General features: G+C 46.4%; 1 protein-coding gene across 3 annotated transcripts in view; it reads right to left on the reverse strand.

Moving 5' to 3' along the window:
- The window catches only part of ASTN2 (astrotactin 2), an 865,697-nt gene that overhangs the window by 331,709 nt on the left and 507,417 nt on the right, over positions 1-26,571 (reverse strand). For all 3 annotated transcript variants that reach the window (XM_021691760.1, XM_021691759.1, XM_021691761.2), the window contains one exon: positions 20,251-20,401. In XM_021691760.1, coding sequence (XP_021547435.1) covers positions 20,251-20,401 — 151 coding nt within the window. The remainder of the gene's footprint in view (positions 1-20,250; positions 20,402-26,571) is intronic.

Consider the following 26,571-nt stretch of genomic DNA (forward strand, 5'->3'; position numbering starts at 1 on the left):
CAGCACGGTCCCAGTGCCCAGCACAGGGGACGGAGACGCTGGCGTGGTCTTAGGAATCAGGCCGATCCTGGCTAGAATCCCACCTGGCTTTGCCACTCACTAGCCGTGTAATGCCAGCCAGTCACTTCATTAACACTTTGAGACTCAAGCACCTCGGTGTAAACTGAGACTAATTACACATACTCGGTAGAATTGCGGTGGGGGTTGGGCACGGGAAGAGTTAGACATAGAAAGTTGTTATTGTGATCATCGTCACTTTAATATTTGATACCCGGGACATATTTTTGGAATGCACTAAAATGTCTGGTCACGTTGCTTAGCTGTGTCTTGAGTTCCTGTGAAACACTGCCAGGCCTCTCTCGCCACATGCCCGCCATCTGTGCAGGGTTCAACACACACTTCTGGAGACAGGAGAAAGGAAACTCATGTGCTCTGAGCACCTACTGTGAGCCAGGCAGCACACTGGGTGTTCTCCTTAGTCTGCTTTGCTCAAGGCCCACGATTTTATGAGCTTGCTGTTATTAGCCCGGTGTTGCCGAAGAGAGAACAGGCTTTGAAAAGGCCAGAAGTGCCTCTCCCCTGTCACTCAGCTTTCTAGGAGTGGAGGTCTGGTGCAGGCATGGGTGAGTCTGGCTCGAAACCCATGGTCTTAGCCCCACTCAGCTCCTTTCTAATGGAGACACAAAGGAATAGAAGGGGTGGTGGTCTCTGAGCTCCAGGAGAATCTAGACCAACTGGAGGCATTGGGTAAACCCCCAGAGGGAGGTAAGTCACGGTTCAAGACGGCTTATGCTCAAGAATAGTAATAAGCTCGAGAATGACAGCAGTGTTGAAAGGCATTGCTGGCTTTGCTGGTACCCATGGCGATCATGGCTAGCTAGCTGAATTTATGGCCACCTGCCTTTCCCATTAGAAAAGCGCAGGTAGTTAGGAGACGCAGATCACAGTCTCTGCTTGGGGTAGTTCTCTTCCCTTCTCCTGCCTCAGCCTTCCTCTCTGTTCCATGAGAAAGGTGGCAGCTGGTTTCCAAGGGCCTTATAGCTTGGACATCCTATTATTCTCATCAAGAGGCTCACAGAAATTCCAAGGGAGGTCCGGTGGTGGATTTGGGTAGTAGGTGACACCCGAGCTGGGGAACCTCGGAGAAGGGCTGCTCTTGTGGGAGTGGCTTGAGGATATGGTTTGCAGCCCACCCCTCCAGCCCCCTCCCACGGCTGGTCCTCCTTCTGGCTGGAGTCATAAAGCCTTCCACCTCTCTCTCTGGAGCTCCCCAGAACACTGCATGGAATAGGAATTCAGTTCAGCAAATGCCTATTCAACGCCTACTGTCCTCCAGGCCATCAAGTTCACAAAGCCTTAGCCTGGCCTTCAAAAAGCATCTAGTCTAACACAGGGAGAAGAATAAGTAGTAATATTTCAGAGGCCTTGGAGTTGTTTAATATGGTACAAATAAGCACAGAGAGCTGAGGGAAGGGAGAACAGAGAACACCTTCCCAAGAAAATCCTGCAAGAATCCTGTTGAACGTCTATTCGATAACTGTCTAGTGATTATAATAAATAGCCTTTGTATAGTTCATTAATAATAATAACAGCTAACAGGGGCCCCTGGGTGGCTCAGTCGTTAAGCGTCTGCCTTCGGCTCAGGTCATGATCCCAGAGTCCTGGGATCGAGCCCCGCATCGGGCTCCCTGCTCCACAGGGAAGCCTGCTTCTCCCTCTCCTACTCCCCCTGCTTGTGTTCCCTCTCTCGCTGTGTCTCTCTCTGTCAAATAAATAAATAAAATCTTTAAAAAAATAATAATAATAATAATAACAGCTAACACTTAATAGTGTTTACCATGTGTCAGGCACTATTCTAAATGTGTTTGGAATATTAACTCATAACGGTGGGGCACCTGGGTGGCTCAGTCGGTTAAGCCTCCAACTCCTGATTTCAGCTCAGGTCAGGATCTTAGGGTCCTGGGATCAAGCCCCATGTCGGGCTCCATGCTCAGCGGGGAGTCTGCTTGAGGTTCTCTCTCTCCCTTCCCCTCTGCTCCTCCTCCCTGCTCACGTTTTCTCTCTCTCTCAAATAAGTAAATAAATCTTAAGGAAAAAAAAAGAATATTAACTCATAATATAGCCAGATGGTATAGGTAGTACTGTTCTCAATTTTCAGAGGAGGAAACTGAGGCACAGACAGCTTTAGTCACTTGTCCCAAGGCCACAGGGCAAGTATGTGGCAAAGCCGGGATATCAGGTCATGCTCTGCCGCCCTTCCCGTGTGTGTTGAGGTTTCTCAAGTCCTTCCCCATACATTCTATTGTTCCAGCCCCGTGTGATTGCCAGACAGACTCAGCTCCCTGTTGGAAGAAGAGGACCCCGAGGCGCAGAGAAAAGGGGCTTCCCAAGATCACGCAGTGAGCAGCTGTGGGTTGGAGTTGAGGTTCAGCTCAGGCCCGCACCATTCCTAAGCTGTGCCTTCTGGGAAAGGCAATACTCAGCGAAAGAACCACCTTCCACTGGATCAGGCACTTGGTGGTGCTAGGGTGCCGGGAGAGGAGTGGACATGGGTCGCGCACTCCCCCGATGCCAGGCACATCCTTCCCTCTTCCCAACTACTCAGAAAAGGGTTTACTATTATTTTCACCACTCACCAATGGGCAACTGAGGCTTGTGGAGAGGAGAGGACTTGCTTCAGGTCAGCATTACAGATGCTTAGATTTTAGTTTTAAGAAGCCCATGTTCTGTTCTCTCTGAGAGTGGCCCAGAGCCACGAGAATTTTGACAAGGTATGCACGCTACAGACGGACATGCAAGACAGCACTGGCAAAAAAAAAAAAAAAAAAAAATGGCTTCCAGACATTATCTGAGCACTTCCTGTGGAGCCAGGTCCCATTCTAAGCATTGAATTCCCATGGATGCGGCCCTTCCTCAAAGCAACGCTTGGCGGTGGATGCTATCACCATGCTCACTTACCGGATGGGGAATCTGAGGCACAGCAAGGTTCGTTAACTTGCCCAACATCACACAGCCAGTAAATGGCAGACCCAGGAAAGGTGGCGCCAGAGTCCGTTTCCTTAACCCTTTGGCGATACCTCCTCATACAACAATCATGTAAGGTAGGTACTATTATTTTACCCATTTTTTTGATACTAGGAGACTAAGACACAAAATGGTTTAAAGCAACCTATCTTGGTATTACATAGTAAGTGGCAGAGCCGGGATTTGAACCCACGGGCCCTGATCCCAAAGAGCTCCTTCTCACCCACTGCTCTGCCTAGTAGTCAGCTAATGGTTCAGGGGCCAGAGCCAGGCTTTTATCAGGACAGCCTGAAGACATGGTCTTTTCGATGCCTGCTAGGTCTCACTGGCTCCTTCCCTTCCCCATCCTTTGTATCTAAAAACTCTATTTGCAGCTTGCGCCTGTGTCCTCATGCTGCACCTTCTCATCGATCACCCGGGCTCTGTGTAAGAAATGATTTTCTAAGCTAGTTGGCTTTGGAAAGCATGGAACAAGCGGCCATTGAACATATGCTTCTGTGGGTATATATTTATTCAGCGTATGTTGAGTGTAATTTTGGGCGGTTTGCATATTTTATTTTATTTTTTTTGTTGTTGCAGAGAGCAATTTAAGAGAAAGAAGAAAAAAAAAAATCCACCCCTGAATGGAGACAGATGCCATAGATGCTGGACCCTGAGGTTTCCTTAGTCCAGTGTTTTGGGAACGGAGGTGGGTGAGAGGAAACTCAAGAGCTGAGAACTAAGGACCACCTCTAAGCCTCTCATATCCCTGCCAGGCACCGCCAGGGCTAACCAACCAGCCCCCAGGCAGCGGTGCTTTAAGACTTTTTTTTCAAGGCCTCCCAGCAGCCTGTCCAACTGTCCCCTAGCTGCTCTGACCTGAGTACTAAACATCAGCCAGACCCTGGGCTGAGGGCACACCACTCACCTAACTCTCCAGGCAAGCCCCTGTTGAGGTAATGCTGTGCATATGAGAACGTTAATACATCACTGCCCAGTGTCGTCAACCAGCGCAATGGGGATGCCGCAGGAAGCCTGACCCCACACCTTTGGGAGGTGTTCTCAACATTTCCATCAAGGTTACTGGAGCCCTTGCGATTGGGGTTCTGATCCCAAGGCCGCCAATCCCAATGCGAGCGGCACTGGGCATGCCACTCCCCTCCCCGGGTTGCCTTCTACGTGTGCAGAATGGGGATGGCGATACCATTTGGCTGGTGTGCTGGGTAGATCCCATGATCCAAAGTTACACTTCAATGCAGCTCAAGAGACATCAGTTCCCTTTCTCTCTCTATCCCCACCTCTTGCCTAAAAGGTTTTCCTCTTACCCAGGATGAACTCAGGATGTAACATTTAAAAATATGCCTCAGAAAAAGCCTGCAAGGTTTGGACCAGCTGGGGGGGGAAAAAAAAACATGCTTGTGTAGGCACCAAAAATTCAAAGGACAGGAAGAGGCAGCCCAGCCCAGGCCCTAGTCTACACCAGAGGGAATCATTTGGAAAAGGAGAATTTACCCCGTATATGTGCTGAAAAGAGGCAATCACATGTGATTCTGGGTGGTGGGACCCAAAGTATCAATTTCTGGCTTGGTACACAGACTGAGCTCTTTGTTAGCCATGGCACCGTTCACTCCCGTGACTTTGGAGTCTAACAGAGGGTCCAACCACATTAGGAACTTAGGTATTGCATTCTGAATGCAGCTTAGATTTGAATGAAACTGTGGACCAGCTGACAACCAGTTTTCACTTCAACCAAAAGAGAAGATGGGTTTTACCTAACTTAGTGAAATGTGCTGAATGCCAGAGAATCCACCACTGAAAAGCAAAAATAAAATAAAATGGTTGTTCTATGCCCATATAAGTGGAGAAACTATATAGAAAAGATAAGGGGCGTGATTAAAAAAAGTCAGGGTTGTGGCTACTTCGGAGGGGGAGAAAGTGCTAAAATGGGAAATAGAGTCACAGTGGGTGTGTTAAGAAAAGGCTTCTGGAATGCAGGTGATATTCTAATTCTTGACCTGGGTGATGATTAGATAGGTATCATATATTTACTGCTGATGAAACTGCATGTGATGTTTTTACACATTTTTCTACATGTATTTGAAATTCCACAATAAAACTGGTAAATATATATCACATAGGAAAACTACTAAAAGGAAATACCAAAACGTTAATGGTGGTTACTGGAGATGCCATGACTCTGGGTGATATTTTCCTTTCTTCTACCTTCTCTGTATTCTAAATGTGCTTATGTATGTATATAATAACTTCATAATTGAAAAAGGAAAAGTAACTTTTCAGTTGAAATGCCTCATTATCTAAACAAGGCAACGACAAAATCATGGAGGTTGGTTACAATGCTTCTGCCTGAAATCCCACCACATGGAGCGCTCCATCTTTTCCCTAGGGTTTACTGTTATGAAAGAACAGCTCTCCAGGGGAACCAGGGGTGGCGGGGAGCACAAGTCCCATTGACTGCCATAGAGGTGATCTTCAGGGTCTTCTCTCTAGAGACCCAAGTACAGCTTAACTTGTGGGCTGTTGCAGGGAAAGAAGGAGCCCCAGAGAAAATCAAGTTCCACTCTTATCATTTTTAGAAGCCCTAAGGGGCTTAACTAAGAATACACAGTGAGCAGAGCCAGGTTAAGGAACAGTGTCATTTTATAACCTAGGTCTGTATCATCCCCATGACAGTCGGCTTCTAGAATCACTTTTCCTTACATGGATGGTGAGAAAAATTCTTGAAGATCAATGAAAGCCAGAAAAAGATCCCGTGTGTGATATTGTGATTTATAATAAGAAATATAGATATTTTATCTTCATCCTCACTTCTAGACAGAGTTCCTAAAACCCTTGGAATTTCCTTAAGTGATAAGAGCTAATAAGGTGTCTTGATATTCATAAGAAATTCCCTTCAATCACATCTGAGTTTATGTTAATGAGGTGACCTAAGGATGGGGTACTGGTTGTCAGGGGAACCAACCATGTGATTAGAGGGTTGGAACCTTCAGGATCCAGTAAGAAGATAGGGGCTGGAGGTTGCATCAGCTGCCAAAGGCCAACGATTTAATCAATTATGCCTATGTAAATAAAGCCTCCATAAAAACCCAAAGGGATAGAGTTGGGAGAACATCCCAGTTGGTGAACACACAGAGGTGTAGGAATATCATGCTTCTTTCTCTATACCTTGCCCTACGTACCCCTTCACCTGCTTGTTCATCTGTATCCTTTACAATAAACTGATAAACAGAAGTCAATGTTTCTCTCAGTTCTGTGAGCCACTCTAGCAAATGAATTGAATCCAAGGACAGGATCATGGAAACCTCCAAACTATACCTGGTCAATCAGAAGTACAGGTGACAGGCTGGACATGTAACTGGCCTCTGAAGGTGGGTGGGTGGGGGGCAGTCTTGTAGGACTGACCCTTTAACTTACGGGATCTGATGCTATCTCTAGTGCATTGTGTCCAAGTTCAGTTGGATTGTCCCCAGAGTCACTGCCCACTGAGAACTGGAGAACTGTTGGGTGGTGTCAAAAAGCAAGCATCCCCTGGACCCTGTTTCCTAGCTCACAATGCTCCTCTCTATCCGATAGGAACAGGCCCTGGAAAGGGATGTTCCAGAACTGGGTCCAGCTCATGCCTGGCTATTCCCACTGGGTTCGGCCAACACCCTAAGGTGCAGGGATCATTTCCAGTTTATGGACAATGCAACAGAGACTCAGACACATCCAGCTGTTACAGTCACACGGCTTCCCGGTGACAGGGACAGGATGTGAACGCAACTCTGTCTCACGGCCAAGTCTGCTCTTCGCCCTGGAAGAATTCTGATAAATCGGCCGGCTGCCCTAGGAATGTGTATAATGCTATTCAGGTGCTATCTTCTCAGTGAGAAGAAAGGCTAGTGAGGGGTTTATGAACCCTTCTCCCTGTTTGTTACCCCAAGGTTAAAAGGTTTCAACATTGAGGCTGGTGGCCGGGGCTCCAAGCTGACTCTCCGCCATCCCCAGATAACTTCTACAGCCTCCAAGAATATCTGGGCTGGTGGTGAAGATTTGTGTACAAGGCAGGGCTCAGGGAGAAGCTGGAAAAACCAGGGAAAAGGCCAACTTTTCAGATTAATAATAATGATGCTGATGACATCATTTCTTGTCCACTTACCCCAAGACCTGTGATAAAAAATAAAAGAAGGATATTACACTGTGTGCAAGACAGAATCCTAGCCTGGGGTTTAGAACACTTAGGTTAAGCCAAACATAGTTCCCATGCTTTTTGGCCTCAATTTGTTCATCTTTATCTTTGACAGAAGGAAGGAGGTTTACATGTGGTTAAGATCAACTTAAGAAGCCAGTTGTCTTGAAAAAAGGGAAAAGTTTGTATAAAGACATGCAGTTCTGACACAGAAGGTTACCACAAAGAAACACAACTACTGTATGCTTTTTATGCTTCTATTTTTAAACTTATGGATATAAATTCTTATTTAGATTTGCATATGCATGGGGAAAAACTCTATAGAAAGATATATAGAGAGAGACCACAGTGAAAGAGAAAGAGGACACTGGCTTGTGTTTTTTCTTTATATATTTCAGCAGTGTATACATTTGTTTCACTTTATTTTACAATGAGCCTGAGCTATTTGAAACAAACAAACAAAAACTAAAAGAAGACTGAAGACCCGCTGGGGAAAATACCTTATAAATTGCGACAGTCCTACCACAATTAAGATGAACACAATTATTCCGGGTTTTCATTTCAGAGCTAAGAAAAAGGTGTCTAATTATAAGCATTCCAACAGCCAGGGAGTGCTTCTTCACAGGTGTGGGACACAGCCATTGGGAACTCTGTGGTCATGGTCCCTGACCCACTGGTGTCCTCAAGGAGACAACAGTCCCGCCCACTTGCTTCCTTCTACCTGCCAGGTCCTCTGCATTTATGCTCTCTCTCACATGCACTGGGCACACATGGCGGGGCTCTACGCCCTAAGGCACCACTTTTATTTGATCACTCCCCTCCTCAAAGGGACGCTTTCAGCCAAGCACCCTAGCCTGCCCTTGAACTGCTTGAACCGCCTCATGAAAGAAAACCAGCACCCCCGAATCAGAGGTTGTCCAGAAAACCGGAGGCGGTGCCGCTCCTCTTTATTTTAATCCATCCCACACCTTCGCCCAAATCATGGAATTTGAAAACTGTCCTCACAGACTGCTGGGAATCTATGCTAAAGAAATAACTCAGAACACAAAGATGCTCAGAGCAACACTGTTTATAATAGATTAAAATTGAAAGCACCCACTCAAAACGCCCACCATTCAGGTGAAGTAAAGCGATAGAATAGTCCCCTCCCTGAAATACAGGGCAAATGATGTTTATGAAGACTTGGCCCTGATGAAGGGCGAAGGGTTCTGGCATCACGCTGCTCTGCTTAAACTCTCTGCTCTAGAACTTAGAAGCTGTGTGACCCTGAGTGAGGCACCCAAGCTCACTCTGCCTCAGTTCTCCCATCTGTGAAAAAGGGGTAATAATGAGACCCATGTCGGAGGCTTCGGAACACAGCAACCACCCAGACCATCTCAGCTCCCATCATCCCCATCATCCCTGAAGGAAAAACCAGATAATAGCAGCAACCACACTCTGTGTCTACTTAGGGCCGGGCGCTGGCCCGCTGTGAACGCATTATCCCAGTTAGTGCCCAGAGCAGCTTTGGTGGGTATGATAAGCCCCATTTTACTCAACAGGAGCCTGAGACTCAGAGGTTGAATTTGTCCCCAGGTCACATGACTAGTGTGTGACAGAGCAGATTTGGGGCCCAGGTTTCTCTGAGGCCAGAAACTGTGCCCTTCAGCATTATACTGACCCCTTGAAGGTAGGGGTCATGGTGGGAGTAAACACTTTCTCTCACAAGGGCACCGTTCAGAAGGTGAAAAGCTTTGTGAAGGAGGTGCATGAAACACACAACTAAAATGTCAACAATCACTCTAGAGACGCTGACAAAGGAAAGCAAAAGGATGGAGAATTTTTTCCCCCTGTATATTTGCTTTCCCACCAAACAATGAGTTAAGCCTCACCCTCCACCTCATGTTACCCTTGCCTACCCTCAGGCCCTTCCAGTGTTAGAAATCTGCCATCTGAGAACATATATCATGAGGTCATAGATTTCGGGAACTGAAAGGAAGCTCAGCATTTCATTGGCCCCTTCCCAGGCAGGCTGGTCTGAAGCTCCCTCTCTGGTTCCAGGGTTCAGTCTCTACAGATGACCACCGCCTTCCCTGAAGAGATTTGTTTCACTCCTGCAGCCAACAGGTGGCAGAACCAGGGCCACAGCTCCCATTTCCTGCCCCCCTCCCCCACCCAGCCTCTGGGCCTCCTCTCCCCGCCCAGCCATGCCATTCTTCCAGGAATCAAAGGGTAAAACCCATCCCTTTAGAAGGGCAAGGGCTGCTCCCTGACTTTAACAGATAATGACTTCCACACAATAAAACCAGCTTACCAGAAATACCATCAGGCCCAGCAAATCTGGGTCCCAAAGAAATAAAATGAGGGGAAAAAAGTAGAGAAGGCTTCAAATGTCACCGGAAGAATAAAATATTTAATATCATAAAAAGGTGCAGAGGCTTTATGAGAAAGCCACACATTATAATCTTGGAAACCCCAAGTCTCACTTCCACCCCCTCCCCCCTTCTGGGGGGAGGGGCATATGCGGAGTTCACAAATGAAACGTGCAAATGCACAGCTCCCAACTGAGGGGTAACTCCCTTCCTTTCGAGCCCTCAAGTTTGATCCTTCTGTGCAGGCTCTGAGTCAACAGGCACAGTTCCATTCTACTGCTTTTCTGACTATCCTCCCCCCTCTGCCGATACTCATTCTCTTTTTATCTTCCTGCAGATCTCTTGGATACAGAGGAAGAAGAAGAAATCCTGGACATTGAAAAAGGATGGGGAGAAGGAAGTGTCCCCTCCCTTTATGCTCTCTGACACTGGGGACTTTTGCTTTGGGGAAGGATCCTCAGCTTCCAGAAGTTGCCATCTGATGAGTTAAGGGAGTAGGCTTTGGAGTTAGATATACCTGGGTTGGAATTTCTGCTCTGCCTTTATCTGGCTGGTTGGACGTGGGCAAGTTTCTCACGCTTTCTCAATCTGTTTCCTCGTTGGTGCGCCTGGGTGGCTCAGTTCAGTTAAGTGTCTGCCTTCTGCTCGGATCATGATCCCAGGATCCTGGGATAGAGCCCCACATCAGGCTCCCTGCTCAGCAGAGAGCCTACTTCTCCCTCTCCCTCTGCTGCTCCCCCTGCTTGTGCTCTCTCTGTCTCTCTCTGTCAAATAAATAAATAAAATCTTTAAAAATAAAATTAAATAAATCTGTTTCCTTGTGGACAAAACAGAAGTAACAATAGTGTTCACCTCATAAGCTAGCTGTAAGGATCCAATGTGAGGATGCATTTCAAACATTTATCCCAGGGACTGGCATGAAATCAGCTCTCAAAAACTCTATATGTATCCCCATCAGTAATACTATTACTGATATTATTGATAGCACTAATTCATTTATCAATAGCATCAACCAATTCATGCTTTCAATAACACTATCAGGACCAGTATTCCTGACGAAGGTGCATATAGAGAATTCTCAGTCTATGGACCTGTTTGATCAGAGGGCACTTTGATGGGGACACAGCATAGGAGATACTCCACCCTTGACAAAGACTATTTCCTGGCCGAAGCATCTCTGAAGGAGTTCCCATAAAGATGTGTTGCCCCCTGACTTTGCATATTTGTAAAGATTTTTAAGAAAGAAAAGGTGGCACGCATCATTCCTCCTATTCTGGACTCTGGGAAAAGCAATCCTGGTGGTACCCTACATCCATCCCACCCCTGTCACTGGTCTGCTGGGATGGACTGCACCTGAAGAGTCCATTTCTGGGGAGGAAAAACCACTCCCCAGGGGGTGGGCCCTGTCCAGGAGGGCAGAATGCCAGGCACAGGGGCTCGGGCTTCCCCGGGTCAGCAAAAGCCTGGGCTGTGCTCCAAAGTGATTTCTCACCCAGCTGATTCTCCCTCCGTGCCTTCCCCACACTTCCTGAGTTTAGTTTCTTTTAATCACAGCCCAACTGAGTCATTAAGGGGTGGTGGTGGGGGGGGAGGATGAGAAATGGAGAGACGCAGCTCCTCTCCCTATATGAACCAGATTCTAGTGTTTGCCTCCTTCTGAGTGGTGCCAAAGAGGAGTCTGGCCTATAATAAATGGTCATTCCTACCCTTATTCATCTTGACTTGAAAAAAGGCAGCACGTTTGGGGTTGCCTTTCAGCATCTCATGGCAATCAGGGGTCCTGCAGCTCTTCCTAATATCTGGGAGACGAGATGGCTTTTTAGGTCAAAATGGAAAAAGCACAAGAGGGAGAAGGAGAATATGGCTGGGTGATTTCTAGGGGGGGTGGGGCAGAGTGGGATTGGTCTTCAAAGGGAGGGCTGGGGACTGACACTAGACACACATCCTAAAAGATAACCACCACTCAGCAGGATCCAGCAAGCATGCAAATCCCTGCACCTCCCTCAGTCCTAACTTTCTATGAAGGCCCTGGATGGTCTGGCACCTGCCCTCCTCCCCACCCTCCTTCCTCTGTGCTTCTCCACATACCCTCTCTTCCTCCCAGGCAGTTCCGTTTTTCTCAAGTGTCAAGTGGAGATAATCATACAACCTAGCTCATAGGATGGCTGAGAGAATTACACTGCTTAAAACAAGCTCAGCACTCAGAACCATGTCTGCACACAGATCACTGTGTGGACCGTCGTTCTTACAGTCCTAGCCTTTGTCTTTCATAAAATGGATACAGCAATGCCCACCTAGGGGGAGAGTTACCCGCATTGACTGCCATGAACGTGCGAGAACTGGCACGCAGCGTTACTGAGTGCCCCCCTCTCCGACCCCAGCCCCCTTCTCTCTGCTTTCACACCCACCCGGTGAGATATTCTCCTGCAGAGATGAAGGCACTTGTTCGAGGTCATACGCAGTCCTGCCGAAGCCCCTCTCGTCTTCTCAGCTACCTTATAAAACATGGTGGGGCTCTTATCTTGCACCCCCCTGTTCCATTCACCACGCTGGATGCAGGGCGACTGCTGACTAAGTCTCTGGGCTGTTGCAATGGCAAAGCGGGTGCTCTAAGGTCATTACCTAGACAGAGGCAACGGGGAGGAAGGAGTCTTAGGATCAAACCTTGATTCTGTCACTGCTTCCCTCCATGAACTTGGGCCATTTCTGCATCTTTCGAGGCCTTTGCTTTTCTGTCTGTATAATGGGAGAGGTGCTGGCCTTGTTAGATCTCTAGGGTGCCTTCCTGCCCTGAGAGCCCCGGCCTGTGTGTCCATGCTGTAGGTCAAAGGTAGGTTTAAGAGGGCCACGCATTCTCTGCTAGTCTTCTCATCAACAGGTGAAGTCCAGTTCCCTCTCTTTGAATCCATACTGACTTTAATGACCTGCCTGACAAATAGAATGGGGCAGAAATGATGTCCTGGGACTTCTGAGGCTAGGTGCTAAGAAGGCTTGCAGCTTCTGCCTGTGCTCTGAAAACACTTGATCCCGAGATGCTCCCTTTGCAAACCTGGCCTCTGTGGCCTGAAAAGTCCAGCCAAATGGACAGGTCATGAGCAGGCACTCTAGTTGACAGCCCCCACTGAGCTGAGGTCCAGCACGGCCAAGGGTCAACTGCTGGCCATTCCAGCCCCTTGTGGGTAAGTGAAGGGACCCTCTTGAAAGAAATCTTCCAGCTGCAGATGGCCCACCTGTCATGGATCAGAGACAAATCACCCAGCTGAAGGAACCCTTCCCATGTTCCTGACCCACAATATGTGAGCAAAACATTGGAAAAAGGAAGGTAAGCTGTGAATTGCTATTTCAAAAGGGGCGGAGAACAGATTTTGATCACCTGATGGTCTGAGGCTGATTCCATCAAAAGGCTGCTTCCCACGCCGGGGAAAACCAGGGGAATACAAAGGAGCAGCGTGAGCAGAATGCTTCTGGGGGCTGCAGCTACATAGAGGTGGTGAAAGTGTCCTCCACACAATATTATGATGAAGTACCTATAGTTTTCTTTGGTTTTGTCCTCTATCTTTTTTTTTTTTTTAATTTTTTTTTTTTTTAAGATTTTATTTATTTGACAGAGAGAGAGACAGCTAGAGAGGGAACACAAGCAGGGGGAGTGGGAGAGGGAGAAGCAGGCTTCCCGCCGAGCAGGGAGCCCGATGTGGGGCTCGATCCCAGGACCCTGGGATCATGACCTGAGCCGAAGGCAGACGCTTAACGACTGAGCCACCCAGGCGCCCCAGTTTTGTCCTCTATCTTGATTAAAAGTTCGCAATGTTTATAGTGCCACACAGAATAAATGGAAGCACGGCTTACTTTTCAGACTGTGCCTTGCTGATATCACTGTGCTTGCCAGATTTATACCATTTCTAATAGATAACAATTTTTTACTGTTTGGCACATTGAAGGGGAGCACAAGGCTCCCTCCCCTTTCTGATGCTTCATTCACTGCTACTTCCTCCATCCCTGGTCAAGAGGTGAGGGTCTCCCTGGAAATACTTGAAAATCTAAATAACAAGGTCATTCTTTATATGGTATCTCTTGGATCACCCTCCCTCCCCATATTACTGTTCACCCTACATGAATTTCCTATCACTGCTGTAAACAGATGACCACGAACTTGGTGGTTTAAAACACACATTTATTAGCTTACAGTGCTATAGGTTAGAAGTCCAGCAAAATTCTCACTTGGCTAAAATCAAGGTATTGGCAGGGTTTCATTACTTTCTGGAGGCTGTAGGGGGTGAATCCATTTGCTTGCCCTTCTCAAGTGTTACAGACTTTCCTTGGCTTGTAACCCCCTTCCTCCCTCTTCAAAGGTAGCAATGTTGTATGGCTCTGAGTTCCTCTGCTGCCCCCTTCTTCCACATTAAAGGACCCTGTGATTACACTGGGCTCACATTGATGATTCAGGACAATCTCCTGCTTTAAAAATTGGCTTATAGCAACCTTAATTCCATATGCAAATTTAACCTTCACCTTTGTCATATGAGGTAAAATATTCACAGGTCACAGGCATTAGGATGTGGAATTCCTTGTGGGGGCTATTATTCTGCCTACCACACACATCCAGTGACCATCCCTAATTTGGGCAACTATATACCTGAGGACCATAGTATCCCAGGGAAAGATTACCACAGAAGAACCAGAAAACCAAGTCAACACCAAGCCAATTTTTTTTTTTTTTTAATTTGGGGTTTCAGAAGTTGAGGTCTAAACTGAAGGTAAAATATAATGATAATAATAGTAATGGAAAATCTGTGATGTGTTAGAGAATTAGCTTCTCCACCCCTCACCCCCCATGCCCCTAAAGAGCTAAGGATCAATTGAGCTTGGGAAGAGAGGAATGTTGGAAATCAAACAAGATGGTCTTGCAAACGCTAGAGAATGTCCTTAAAAGAGATCCTGTGCTCCATTCGCAACAGGCTTGTCCACAGGGTGGCTGAAGAGAATGAGGGGCTAGAGAAAATCAGGTGAGTTTGAGGGATTGGAAAGCAGAGAGCGTCTCAGCCTCACTTGCCAGATTGCATCTGGCACCTGACAAACATAGGGTGCTCTTCCTTGGCATGACAGCTGCCAACGACAAGTGCCTTCATGGTCTACCTATGTCAAGAGGTCTTCAGCTAACTCCCCGCAGATCCCAATGCCCACAGTGTGATATAGAAGAGCTGATGGCCTCAGTAGGGCAGGAGAGCATCTGATAGATAGAGCCAGCTGGCCTCAAATGACCTTGTGGTGGGGATGGAGAGAACAAGGCAGCAGGTACCAGGATAAACCACGTGCCTATAAATTGCATGGGAACAGAGAGGTCCTGGCACAATACCATAAAGGAAAGACAGTGATGGACAAGGGCCAGACAAGACAGCAGGCACTAGAATTCACAGGCAGTGGTCCAGTACCGACCATCCTCTTACCCCCGTGCTTAAATGAACATCAGCCTCCTTTGAACTTAGATGTTCAGGAAGAGGTGGGAAGCAGAAAACCTAAGTTGAGCTAGAAGTATGTTTCCACTACCAATGGATGGAGCGGTACAGAAATGAAATTCAGTTACAGAAACATCATAGAAAATTAAACATGCTGTGCTCCTGAATTTTTGTGGCCCCAAACATCATACCCACTGCATAAAAACATCAGCAATCGTGGTCTCATCACCTTGCACAAAAATGGCCTTTTGTAAATCCCTAATCATTTCCGAGTACGTTCTTTGATTTTTCAGAAAACCTATGAGTTCAAGAGCTACTGCTCCCTTCTGAGAGATTAAGAAACTGAGACTAACGAGGTCAACGTAGATTCGAAAGCTCACCAATGACCAAGCCAGAACTTAAACCCAGTTCACTCAGGCCAGCCTTCTTTCTCAGCTCCTCTCCCACTATCTCCTTTCTGCACCACAGGAAAGCAAAGCCAAAATGGTTCTGGCAAGAAGAATATTGAAAACATGTCCTTGGACCTCTACCTGGCCACCTTGTGGTCGTATTGGGAAGTCACTCTGCTTCCCACGTGGGTGAGGGACCTGCTGTCCCGGTTTGTTGTGATGATGAGTTATTGGATGCAGACATGACTTGAGAACTCTAAAGTGCGAAAAATAGAAGGTGTTATTACTATTTTTTTTTTTTTTTTTTTGCCAGATGGAGTTTCTTAGAAGAGGGGCTGTAAGAAAAAGTTTCTCTCTGCGGGTATGACAAAGAGTCTACAGAGAAATAAGAGAAATTTTAAAGTTCAGAGTAAAAGTGGGTGTCTCCCCATCAACTCTGAAAGTGCAGAGAAGAGCTTACCTTAGCTGCATCGAGCCCTGAAGTTGAAGTTTTAACATTAGATCTTTAATCTAGAGAGGAAGGTCTCTGGCAACCTCATCAGAAGGCTGAATTTTCTCTTAACTTCCAGGGAAGGAATGTTCTTTTGCTCTCTCTCTGCATTTTGCCAGTTTACACTGATGGGAGGGACCAAGAGACATATCCCACCTAGGTACATGCTTGTGCGTGCACACCTCTGCATGCTGAGATTTCATTCTTCTGGGACATCTATCTTTGAGGAAAGGAAGTTCAGGAAACAGAACTGATGGAAAAAGGGAATAGAGGCAGACAACATAATGCCTTTCAGAGATGCCAGCTTCGTGTTTTGGAGACCACACTGCTGATCTGGGACATCTTTTTGAGTCGTGTGTCCACTGCCTAGCTTTAAGACTTGGGCAGGTCCTCCTCTCTCTCACCAGGCCTCACTTTTCGATTATGCAAAACGGAGGGCAGGGTTGCAATACCCTGAAGTAGACACCTGCAGTCTACGGCCATACCACCTTGAACGTGTCCAATCTCATCTGAAGTAGACACCTACTGACACCAATCCCCCTTTCTGTTGCTTGCACCCTACTTTTCCTTGAGAGTCTGGGCCTTCCCTCAACTCACTACTGTGCATTTTAGGGCAGGTGCCACTTGGCCCAAGTCCCAAGTATGACTGGATCTCAGATGAGCCCAGTCCTCCCCCCTGACCACAGTGACTGGTACAGTGATGGATATGAGGACCAAGCTGGCCCAATGAGATGAAATCCTATGACTTTAGCTGGAGGAACTGGGAAAAAGATGTTCTTAGTGAGTGGGGAAGCTAGAGTTGTCCAGAGAATGGCATGGTGCTGAGGCAAGCAGAGAGAAGAGAAGAGGGATCCCAATGACATTGTTTGATCCCCTTAATCCTACTGGGCCTTGACTTCTGTTTGATCCAATACATTTTTTCTTTTTGCCTAAACTAGTTCTGAGTTTCTGTCACTTATAATCCTAAGAATTCTAATAAAAAAATCTCCACTTGCCCATCTACCTTTGAAGATCTGTTGATCTTTGAGTCTACAATACAGTTTAATTGCATTATTTCATTCTCTAGAAGTTTCTTCTTTGTATTGGTCTCCCAGCCATTGTCTATTTCCCTACCTGTGGTGCAGGCACATTAAGAGCTGACTGCGTGATAATATGATACTTTATGTGGAAAACCCAAAAGACTCCACCCCAAAACTGCTAGAACTCCTACAGGAATTTAGTAAAGTGGCAGGATATAAAATCAATGCACAGAAATCACTTGCATTTCTATACACCAACAACAAGACAGAAGAAAGAGAAATTAAGGAGTTGATCCCATTTACAATTGCATCCAAAATCATAGGATACCTAGGAATAAATCTAACCAAAGAGGCAAAGAATCTGTACTCAGAAAACCATAGAATACTCATGAAAGAAATTGAGGAAGACACAAAGAAATGGAAAAATGTTCCATGCTCATGGATTGGAAGAACAAATATTGTGAAGATGTCAATGCTACCTAGAGCAATCTACACATTCAATGCAATCCCTATCAAAATACCATCCACTTTTTTCAAAGAAATGGAACAAATAATCCTAAAATTTGTATGGAACCAGAAAAGACCCCGCATAGCCAGAGGAATGTTGAAAAAGAAAAGCAAAGCTGGTGGCATCACAATTCCAGACTCCAAGTTCTATTACAAAGCTGTCATCATCAAGACAGTATGGTACTGGCACAAAAACAGACACGTAGATCAATGGAACAGAGTAGAGAGCCCAGAAATGGACCCTCAACTCTATGGTCAACTAATTTTCAACAAAGCAGGAAAGAATGTCCAATGGAAAAAAGACAGTCTCTTCAACAAATGGTGTTGGGAAAATTGGACAGCCACATGCAGAAGAATGAAACTGGGGCATTTCCTTACACCGCACACAAAAATAGACTCAAAATGGATGAAAGACCTAAATGTGAAAAAGGAATCCATCAAAATCCTAAAGGAGAACACAGGCAGCAACCTCTTCGACCTCAGTCACAGCAACTTCTTCCTAGATCATCGCCAAAGGCAAGGGAAGCAACGGCAAAACTGAACTATTGGGATTTCATCAAGATAAAAAGCTTTTGCACAACAAAACCTAAAGACAACCGACAGAATGGGAGAAGATATTTGCAAATGACATATCAGATAAAGGGCTTATCCAAATATTTGTTCACCCAGAGAACAAATAATCCAACCAAGAAATGGGCAGAAGACAGGAACAGACATTTCTGCAAAGAAGACATCTAAATGGCCAACAGACACATGAAAAAGTGCTCAACATCACTAGGCATCAGGGAAATCCAAATCAAAACCTCCATGAGATACCACCTCACACCAGTCAGAATGGCTCAAATTAACAAGTCAGGAAACAACACATGTTGGCGAGGATGCGGAGAAAGGGGAACCCTCCTACACTGTTGGTGGGAATGCAAGCTGTTGTAGCCACTCTGGAAAACAGTATGGAGGTTCCTCAAAAAGTTGAAAATAGAGCTACCCTATGACCCAGCAATTGCACTACTGGGTATTTATCCCAAAGATACAAATGTAGTGATCCGAAGGGGCACATGCACCCCAATGTTTATAGCAGCAATGTCCATAATAGCCAAGCTATGGGAAGAGCCCAGATGTCCGTCGACAGATGAACGGATAAAGAAAATGTGCTTTATATATACAATGGAATATTATGCAGCCATCAAAAAAATGAAATCTTGTCGTGGATGGAACTAGAGGGTATTATGCTAAGCAAAATAAGTCAATCAGAGAAAGATAAGTATCATATGATCTCACTGATATGAGGAATTTGAGAAACAAGACACAGGATCATAGGGGAAGGGAGGGAAAAATGACACAAGATGACACCAGAGAGGGAGACACACCATAAGAGACTCTTAATCTCAGGAAACAAACTGAGAGTTGCTGGAGTGGAGGGTGCTGGGAGGGATGGGGTGACTGGATGATGGACATTGGGGACGGTATGTGCTATGGTGAGCGCTGTGAATTGTGTAAGACTGATGAATCACAGAACTGTACCCCTGAAACAAATAATACATTATATGTTAATAAAAAAAAGAGCTGACTGTGTATTCTATTTCCTGTGGTCTCTCCCAGAGACACAGTCCTGGCCCACATCCCTGGCCCCATTCCTCCCTCCATCCCTTATTTCTTTCTTATTTACTGAGATGGTTGGGTTGCTAAGTTGAATCAACAGATTCCTGGAGTTCTCCCTCAGTTTACTGGGCGGGATAAACTAGAAAAAAGCCAGTCTGTGCTATAAATGATCACAGGGTCTATAACAGAGGTAGTAGGCATGTGGAAACAGTAATGATCTTTAGAAGAGTATGGTCACTTTTCCAAGGTGGGGAGGGAAAAAAAGACAAATCTGGAAAGAGGTCTACTTGTTTGCTACACAGGCTGGTGGGGAGCAATTCACTCTAGGCTAAAAGACGGTAGGAGCAAAGGCTCTGAGGCATTAAACGGGGATGTATGTTCAGAGAACCACACCTAATTCACTCCACCGGCTCTAGTGTAGAAGGAAGCAAAGTGATGGAGAGGTTGGAAAGGGTCAAATCAAGAATGCATCGAATGCCAGGTGAAGAAGTTCATCTTGAAGGGCGAAGTTTACCAAGTGTGCTTCCATGAGCTCTGCCTCCCCACACATAAAACACTCACTAAATTGTTACAAATTCAGGTTCCTGGGACCTAACCCCCTCTACAGTATCAATATTACTGGTGTGGGACCCTGGAACCTACATTTGAAACAAGCACCCTATGTCATTCTGATAAAACAAACCATCCAGTTTGAAAGCCTCTTCTATAGGCAACAAAGATCCTCAAAATCCTCTGTGTCCTTATGCCATGCTTCATTCTGGAGCCTTAAGCAGGTAAGACTGCCATTCCCCTCCATGCCCTTGCCTTGGCTATACCCACTCTTTCCCTAATGTAAGTTGACCCACCTTTTGAAGCCAGTTAAACACCATCTTCCCCAACTTCAACCAACCTTAAGGTCTCCACTGAAACTTTCTCTTCTGGACATCTCATTGACATGATCCCATTGTCCCCACAGAGGTAAGACATGCCCTACCTCACCCCCAAATGGACAGTCCCCTTCCTGAGGCCAGGAGCTCTCAAGGACCTATTGCATATTGGGCACTGAAGTTCTGATGTCTCATTTCATTCTTCCAACAATTCCACAAGGTAGGTTTAACTATCCCACTTTACAGATGCAGAAACCACGGGAGCCTGGTGTGCTGAAGGCCACAGAGGCAGCAGCCATGAGCGAGCTACCCCTCACAGGGAGAGGCCTCCAGCAAGCAGCCTTGGCACCTGGGCCAGCTCCATGGTCATGGGCCAATGGCACTTACCACACATCCTGAGGAGTCTACCTGGCGGTCAGACACGCACTTGAAGTTTCGAGTGCAGCCCCCATTGTTCCGAGAGCAGTCACGAACCGGCCCAAAGGAGGACAGCAGGTCGTTGATGGTTTCGAAGTATGTGGACAGCATCGCTTCTTCCCTTGGAGACAAAGGGGATGGTTAAACCCCAGAGACATGTGTATCATTAGATTTAAAAAAATTAAATATGCATTCATTACAGTTAAGAGCACCATTTATGGTATTTGTAATCAAGAAAATGATACAAATACATATCTAAAAAGAAAATAGTAAGAAAAAATCCAATAGGTATGCCATCATATGACCTGATGTTTGTCTACTTGTGATGAAAAGGAATATACTTGGAAGTTAGCACTCTTTATTTCACTAATCCTCATAATTTGGGAAGGTAGGCTTGAGATTTTCATTTTATCAGTAAGTGAACTGTGGCTCAGAAGTGGCTGAAGTGTCTTGCTGAAGTCCACCCAGCTTGTAATGTGGCAGAACTGAAGTTTGTGCCAAGCTCCATCTGAGTCCAAAAAGGAAAGCTCTTCCTGCTATTACAACTCTTAACTCACATTCTGTATGTTTCTACAGATTCCAGACCTCCCCATAGCAACTCTGCAAAATGAGCACATTCTTATTATCCCTACTTTGGATATACATTGAAACTATTAAAGGTATGGGATTTCCCCCAAATTACAAAGCCTATAAACAGCAAAGCTAAGACACAAACACAGGACTGTCCGACTCTAGAACCTTAGAGCTTTATTTTTCATACTATTGCATAAATGTGACCCCGTCCAGACTGACAGCAAGAGCTGCTGGAAAGGTCATGGGATTCTAGGCAAATGCATCCTTCCTCCCAAATGAGGTTCCCAAGAGATGAGACTGGGCTAGGTACCATGATCCATGGATCTGCCAAAGTTTTATTAGATGAGATATACAGACAGGAGTTTTTGGATGCTGCTTTCCGGCAAAAGGGCCCCCAGATAAGGATATCCTAGCATTGGAGTATCTGTGATGCCAAGCTCCATCTGAGTCCAAAAAGGAAAGCTCTTAAGATATTAAAGGGACACCACAGGCACCGAGTCGAGGTACACATTATCCCATGATATAGGACTCATGGGATCCAGAATTGTGAAAGAAGGGAGATGCTTATTGCAAGAAGAGGCCAGGGAGTGCTATTGGTGATACCTCTGGACCATCCTTCATCCTTCTCTCACTGTTTCCCTCCAGAGGCATGGAGTTCTACGTTTTTGTGTCCTAGCTTATTTTCTATCTCCAGTATGATCCCCTTCTATACTATCTTCCATACTGACTGTCAGTGAATCTTGTACATTCCAGTTCCAATTCATATCTCACTCATCAATAATAGCTCTCCATTACTTACAGAAGAAAATCTAAGTTAATTTTCTTGGCATTCAAGGTCCTTCATAATTTGGTCTCTGCCTGCCCATCCAGCTCCATTTACCCTGTCCTCATATTCTCTACTAGCTAGCCACAGGTCTCTTCTCATTCCCTGAACACACAATCTTAGGTTAGGTTCTCTGAGAACAGACTCTGAAACAGAGTTACACACAGCAGATTTTTCAAGGATCCCTCTTCTACACTTGTAGGAAGTAAGCAAGGCAGGACTGGACAAGGGAGAGGCCGACCTGCAATGTGGTTAATGCAAATAGATCTGAAGCTTCAGTTAGTCTTTAGGGGAGCTCTAGAGCTGGGTGGCCCTTTAAAGATGTCCTGATTAGAGACAAGGGGCCCTGCCCTCTGTATCACCATGTTGGCCAGTCACTGGCCAAGGGCTGCCATCTGGAAGGTGGTATCCTTGGGTGAGGCAGTTCATTGAAGGCAATACCCAGTGAGGAACACAGCTATGGGCCACGAGCCACCATCCAGGGGACGGGCAGGTCATCCCTGAAAAAGGGATCTGAGTATAGTATGTACCTTCACTTCTCAGAATCCTTAATCATGCTTTTGGGTCTGGGATGCTCATCTCTGATTCTTCTCCCTGATAAAATCCCAAGAATCCTTCAAAACTATTCAAATTCAGGGCACCTGGGTGGCTCAGACAGTTAAGCGTCTGCTTTAGGCTCAGGTCATGATCCCCGAGTCCTGGGATTGAGTCCCGCATCCGGCTCCCTGCTCAGCAGGTAGCCTGCTTCTCCCTCTGCCTCTGCCAGTCTCTCTCTCTCTCTCCCTGTCTCTCATGAATAAATAAATAAAATCTTTAAAAAAAACAAAAAAACTATTCAAATTCATCCATCCATCTATTCATTCATATATTGCACATGCTTATTGAGTGCTTACTTCATAGGAGGCACTATTCTAAGTACTGGGGATGCAGAAGTGATGTAGGACAAAGGCCTTACCTCCACAGAGCTTGCTATGAGTTCCTTTGTGAAACCCTGTCTACATTCCCCAACCAACCAGAATTAATTTCTTTTCCCTCTGAACACATTGTTTAAATCTATTTTTTTTAAAGATTTTATTTATTTATTTCAGAGAGAGAGAATGAGAGAGAGCACATGAGAGGGGGGAGGGGCAGAGGGAGAAGCAGACTCCCTGCCGAGCAGGGAGCCCGATGCAGGACTCGATCCAGGGACTCCAGGATCATGACCTGAGCCAAAGGCAGTCGCTTAACCAACTGAGCCACCCAGGCGCCCTTGTTTAAATCTATTATCTCACTGATCTTAATCATTGGCTCTATGGTTTCCCAGAAAGACCATGAGCTTTTTGAGCAAATGCCTCAAGAGTTACTCATCCCTCTCTAGCCCCCAGCACAAGGCCTGGCAAAAACTTGTGATAAGTAAATGTTTTCCAGAAGAAACAAAACACCAGAAGGCATGGATGCAGCCTCCAACCTGTCATTGGTCTCAGCAAGAGGGATACACCTCTGCTCACCCCCAACTCTAGGTTCCCGTCCCAAGTCCTTCACGCTCAGGTCTGTAGTACAAGGACAACAGAGAAGATGACAGGAGAGCTGCTAGACTAGCCCTCACTTCCCAACTTGACACAGGATGAGGTCAGGGTGACAGGTGGATGGGGGAAGAGAACTAACAGTTCCTGAACTGAGGCTGCTCTTGGGAGACTTGCCACTTTTGAATCATGGAAAGATTTGAGGATTCTGAGAAGACATTAAGGCTATTAAAATATTAATATCCTTGGAGGGAGAAGAAGAAGAAGTGAGAATTAAAATGAGGAGATAAAGACAGAGGGAGGGACAAGCTGAGAAAGTGTGAGACCACGTAAAGAGATAAACATGTAGAGAAATTGCTAGAAAGGACAGAAATGGATGGATGGGTGGGTAGATGGATGGACAGACAGACAGACAGAAAAATATAGAGACAGAGAGACACATCCAGAGGAGTGTCATATAGAGAGAGATTAAAAGAGAGGACTATGGAGGCAGGGAAAGTATGTGAAAAGAGAGTCTGAAATGAAGAGCTAGGTTAGGGAGAAACAGGAGTAAGAAACACAGAGATTTAAAAGGAGAAAACATCAAGGTAAACAGAACAAGGGTGTCCTGAATCGAGCACAGGGAGAGGGGAAGGGAGGAGGCGGGGGCGGGGGGAAGGGGATGGGGAAGGAAACAGCCTCAGAAAGACAGAGAATGAAAGTGAAGAAAAAGACCCTGAGTGAGTGGAAGAGAACACACACAGGGACACAGAGAGCAGTCAGAGAATGACAAAGAAAAACAAAGGAAAAAAAGATAAAAACAAGCAAAAAATGTCACCTTGCAGTGGAACCGGAGACAGCTCAGGCTATACAAATAAGGAGGCTGCTAGCTTTTAAAAGGATTGAGTCTGCATAAACATCAGTTACATGAGGGGAACATTATTTCAAACACAAAGACCTGACACTGGGGCTTTACTGAGCCTAGCAGTGATTGTGTCAGGCTGGAGAAATGAAGAATCATCTGGCGCAAGCGAGAGAAGTAGCTCAAGGCAAACCCTGATATTTTCTTAACTCCAGACTTAATCCCTCATCCCAGCTGCTGAGTTTAGGATTGGGGATCTGTTGGAGCTTAAAGCTGCCCCAATAGCTGGGGGCAAAGGATCAGGGGACTAGCACTGCAGGTTGAGGTGGGCTGGGGTGACAGAGGGAACTGGGTGACTCACAGCTTTGCCAGAAATCACCATTAACACCAACATCTTCATCATCTCTAACTTTCTGAGCACCTGCTGTGCATGGACACTGTGCCAGGCTCCTTCCCCAGGCCCTGTCCTTTGACTTTCACCATTGGCCTAGGAAGTATACCTTTTTACTCCTACCCTGCAGCTGGAGAGACTGGGTCTTGTGGGGAGGGGAGTTCTGTTACTCTCCCTGGTCCATGAGGTGGAGAGGCCAGGGTGTGCATCCAAGTCAGCCTCATGTCAGGTCCTGAGCTTTCTCTGTGCCATGGGTGAGCTAGGCCAACTTGCCCCGTGCCCCGGGGCGAGACAGAGCTCTCATAACAGGAGAGACGGTAGCAATCTGCATCCAATCTCTGTGTCTTCGTGGAGGAAGAACTGGAAGGGCAGAACCTGGGCAACCTCTGCATTCCTCCCAGCACTGTCTCCTGGCCTGTGTATATGCCGTAAGAGCCTTGATCCACGCTGGAGTAAGAAGGGGAACCGTGGTGCACTCATTTCCCAGCGTTGCCATAACAAGTACCTGGAACCAGATGCTTTAGAACACGAGAAACTTACTTCCTCCCAGTTCTGAAGGTTGGAAGTCCAAACTCAAGGTGTCAGCAGAGCTTTGCTTCCTCTGTAGGCTCTAGAGCAGAATCCTTGCTTGCCTCTGCATAGCTTCCCATGGCACCTGGCAACCTTGGCATCCCTTGGCTTATAGTCAAATCACTCCAACCTCTGCCTCCAGCTACACATGGCCTTCTCCCTGCATCTGAGTCTTTTCCTCTTCTTACAATGACACCATCCAATGGATTTAGCATCACCCTAATCCATTATGATCTTATCTCGATTACATTGGCAAACACCCTATTTCCAAAGGTCACATTCTGAGAATCTGGGTGGACATGAATTTTGGGGGCACATGACTCAACCTACTTATCCATGGCTCAGAGGAAAGTCCTCAAGATCCTGCAGTAGGAGACAGCCGGGACTAGAACACTCTGGTCCTTGGCTCTTACTTCAGTGCTCCTAACCCCACACCAGCCCTTCCAGTTCCAGACCCTGCCTGTTACATTGTGGAATTTGCAAGGCCTATAAAGTCTTAGAGAAAGGACCCTGATAAAGCCACTTCTGCACTTGAGAGGAGAAAAAGACCAACTTTAATCAAGTACATAACACATCCCAGGCAGAACAGGGGTCAGCAAGCTTCTCTTTATAGGAGTCTATAGCAAATATCTTAGGCTTTGGAAGTCATACAGTCTCTGACCCAACTACTCAAATCTGCTTTAGTGATGCTCAAGCAGCCACAGACAATATGTTACGACAATATGCAAAGTGCAGTGAGTTAGGATGGTATGTTTCATTAAGACTGTATGTACAAAAAGACACAGCAGGCTGGATGGCTATTTCTTGGTGTTTGTTTGTTTTGATGGGAACACCCACAGGTCAGTGTTGGGAGTTAAGATCTGAACCCAGCTATACCCAACTCTACAACCCACGTTCTTGCTCCTACGTGAAGTTTCATCTGCACCTCAGTCTTCTCATCTGTAAAGTGGAAACAGTATGTTTCTAGCTCCCAACCACGTAGGATCATTGTGAGAACACAATGACACAATGCACAGAAGCCCAATTACTCTCATCTATTCATCATCCATTCATTCAAGACACCTTTGGGCACCCACTGCAGGCCAGGTACCGAGCTGATCATGACTCCGCTCTCCTTTGGCCTCTCCACACCTCTGTTCCTGCACCTGCCAGGTCCAGGTGCTGTCCACAGTGTTGCCAAGCACCTCTCCAGCTCTGGCATCTGAATTCTTTCTTTCTGATAATCCTGCTTTCAAAACGGAGTCAGCCAGACCCCAGCAGACCGAGTGAGGCTGCCATCCCCACGCTACCTGATTGCTCCAGTGCAAATGCATCACCTGGGTCCCATTTGGCTGAGTCAGCAGAGCCCCACACAGGGTGAGTATGAGGCAGGGCAGCTGGGGACAGATGCTGACGTGGCCTGCTCTTAATAAACTCCAGGGGATGTCTGTGTCACTCACAGAGAGGTGTGAACAGATGACTCAGGGCCCAGACACTGACACGGCCCCACGGATGAGGACTAATCATTCTCTGGTAACAAGGGGCTGCCTGGTCTCCTGAGCTCCCGGGGAGGGAGGAACCTCGGGCAGCTACCTCCACCCCAGCGGCATGA

Source organism: Neomonachus schauinslandi, chromosome 13 (assembly GCF_002201575.2).
Source record: "Neomonachus schauinslandi chromosome 13, ASM220157v2, whole genome shotgun sequence".
NCBI lineage: Eukaryota > Metazoa > Chordata > Mammalia > Carnivora > Phocidae > Neomonachus > Neomonachus schauinslandi.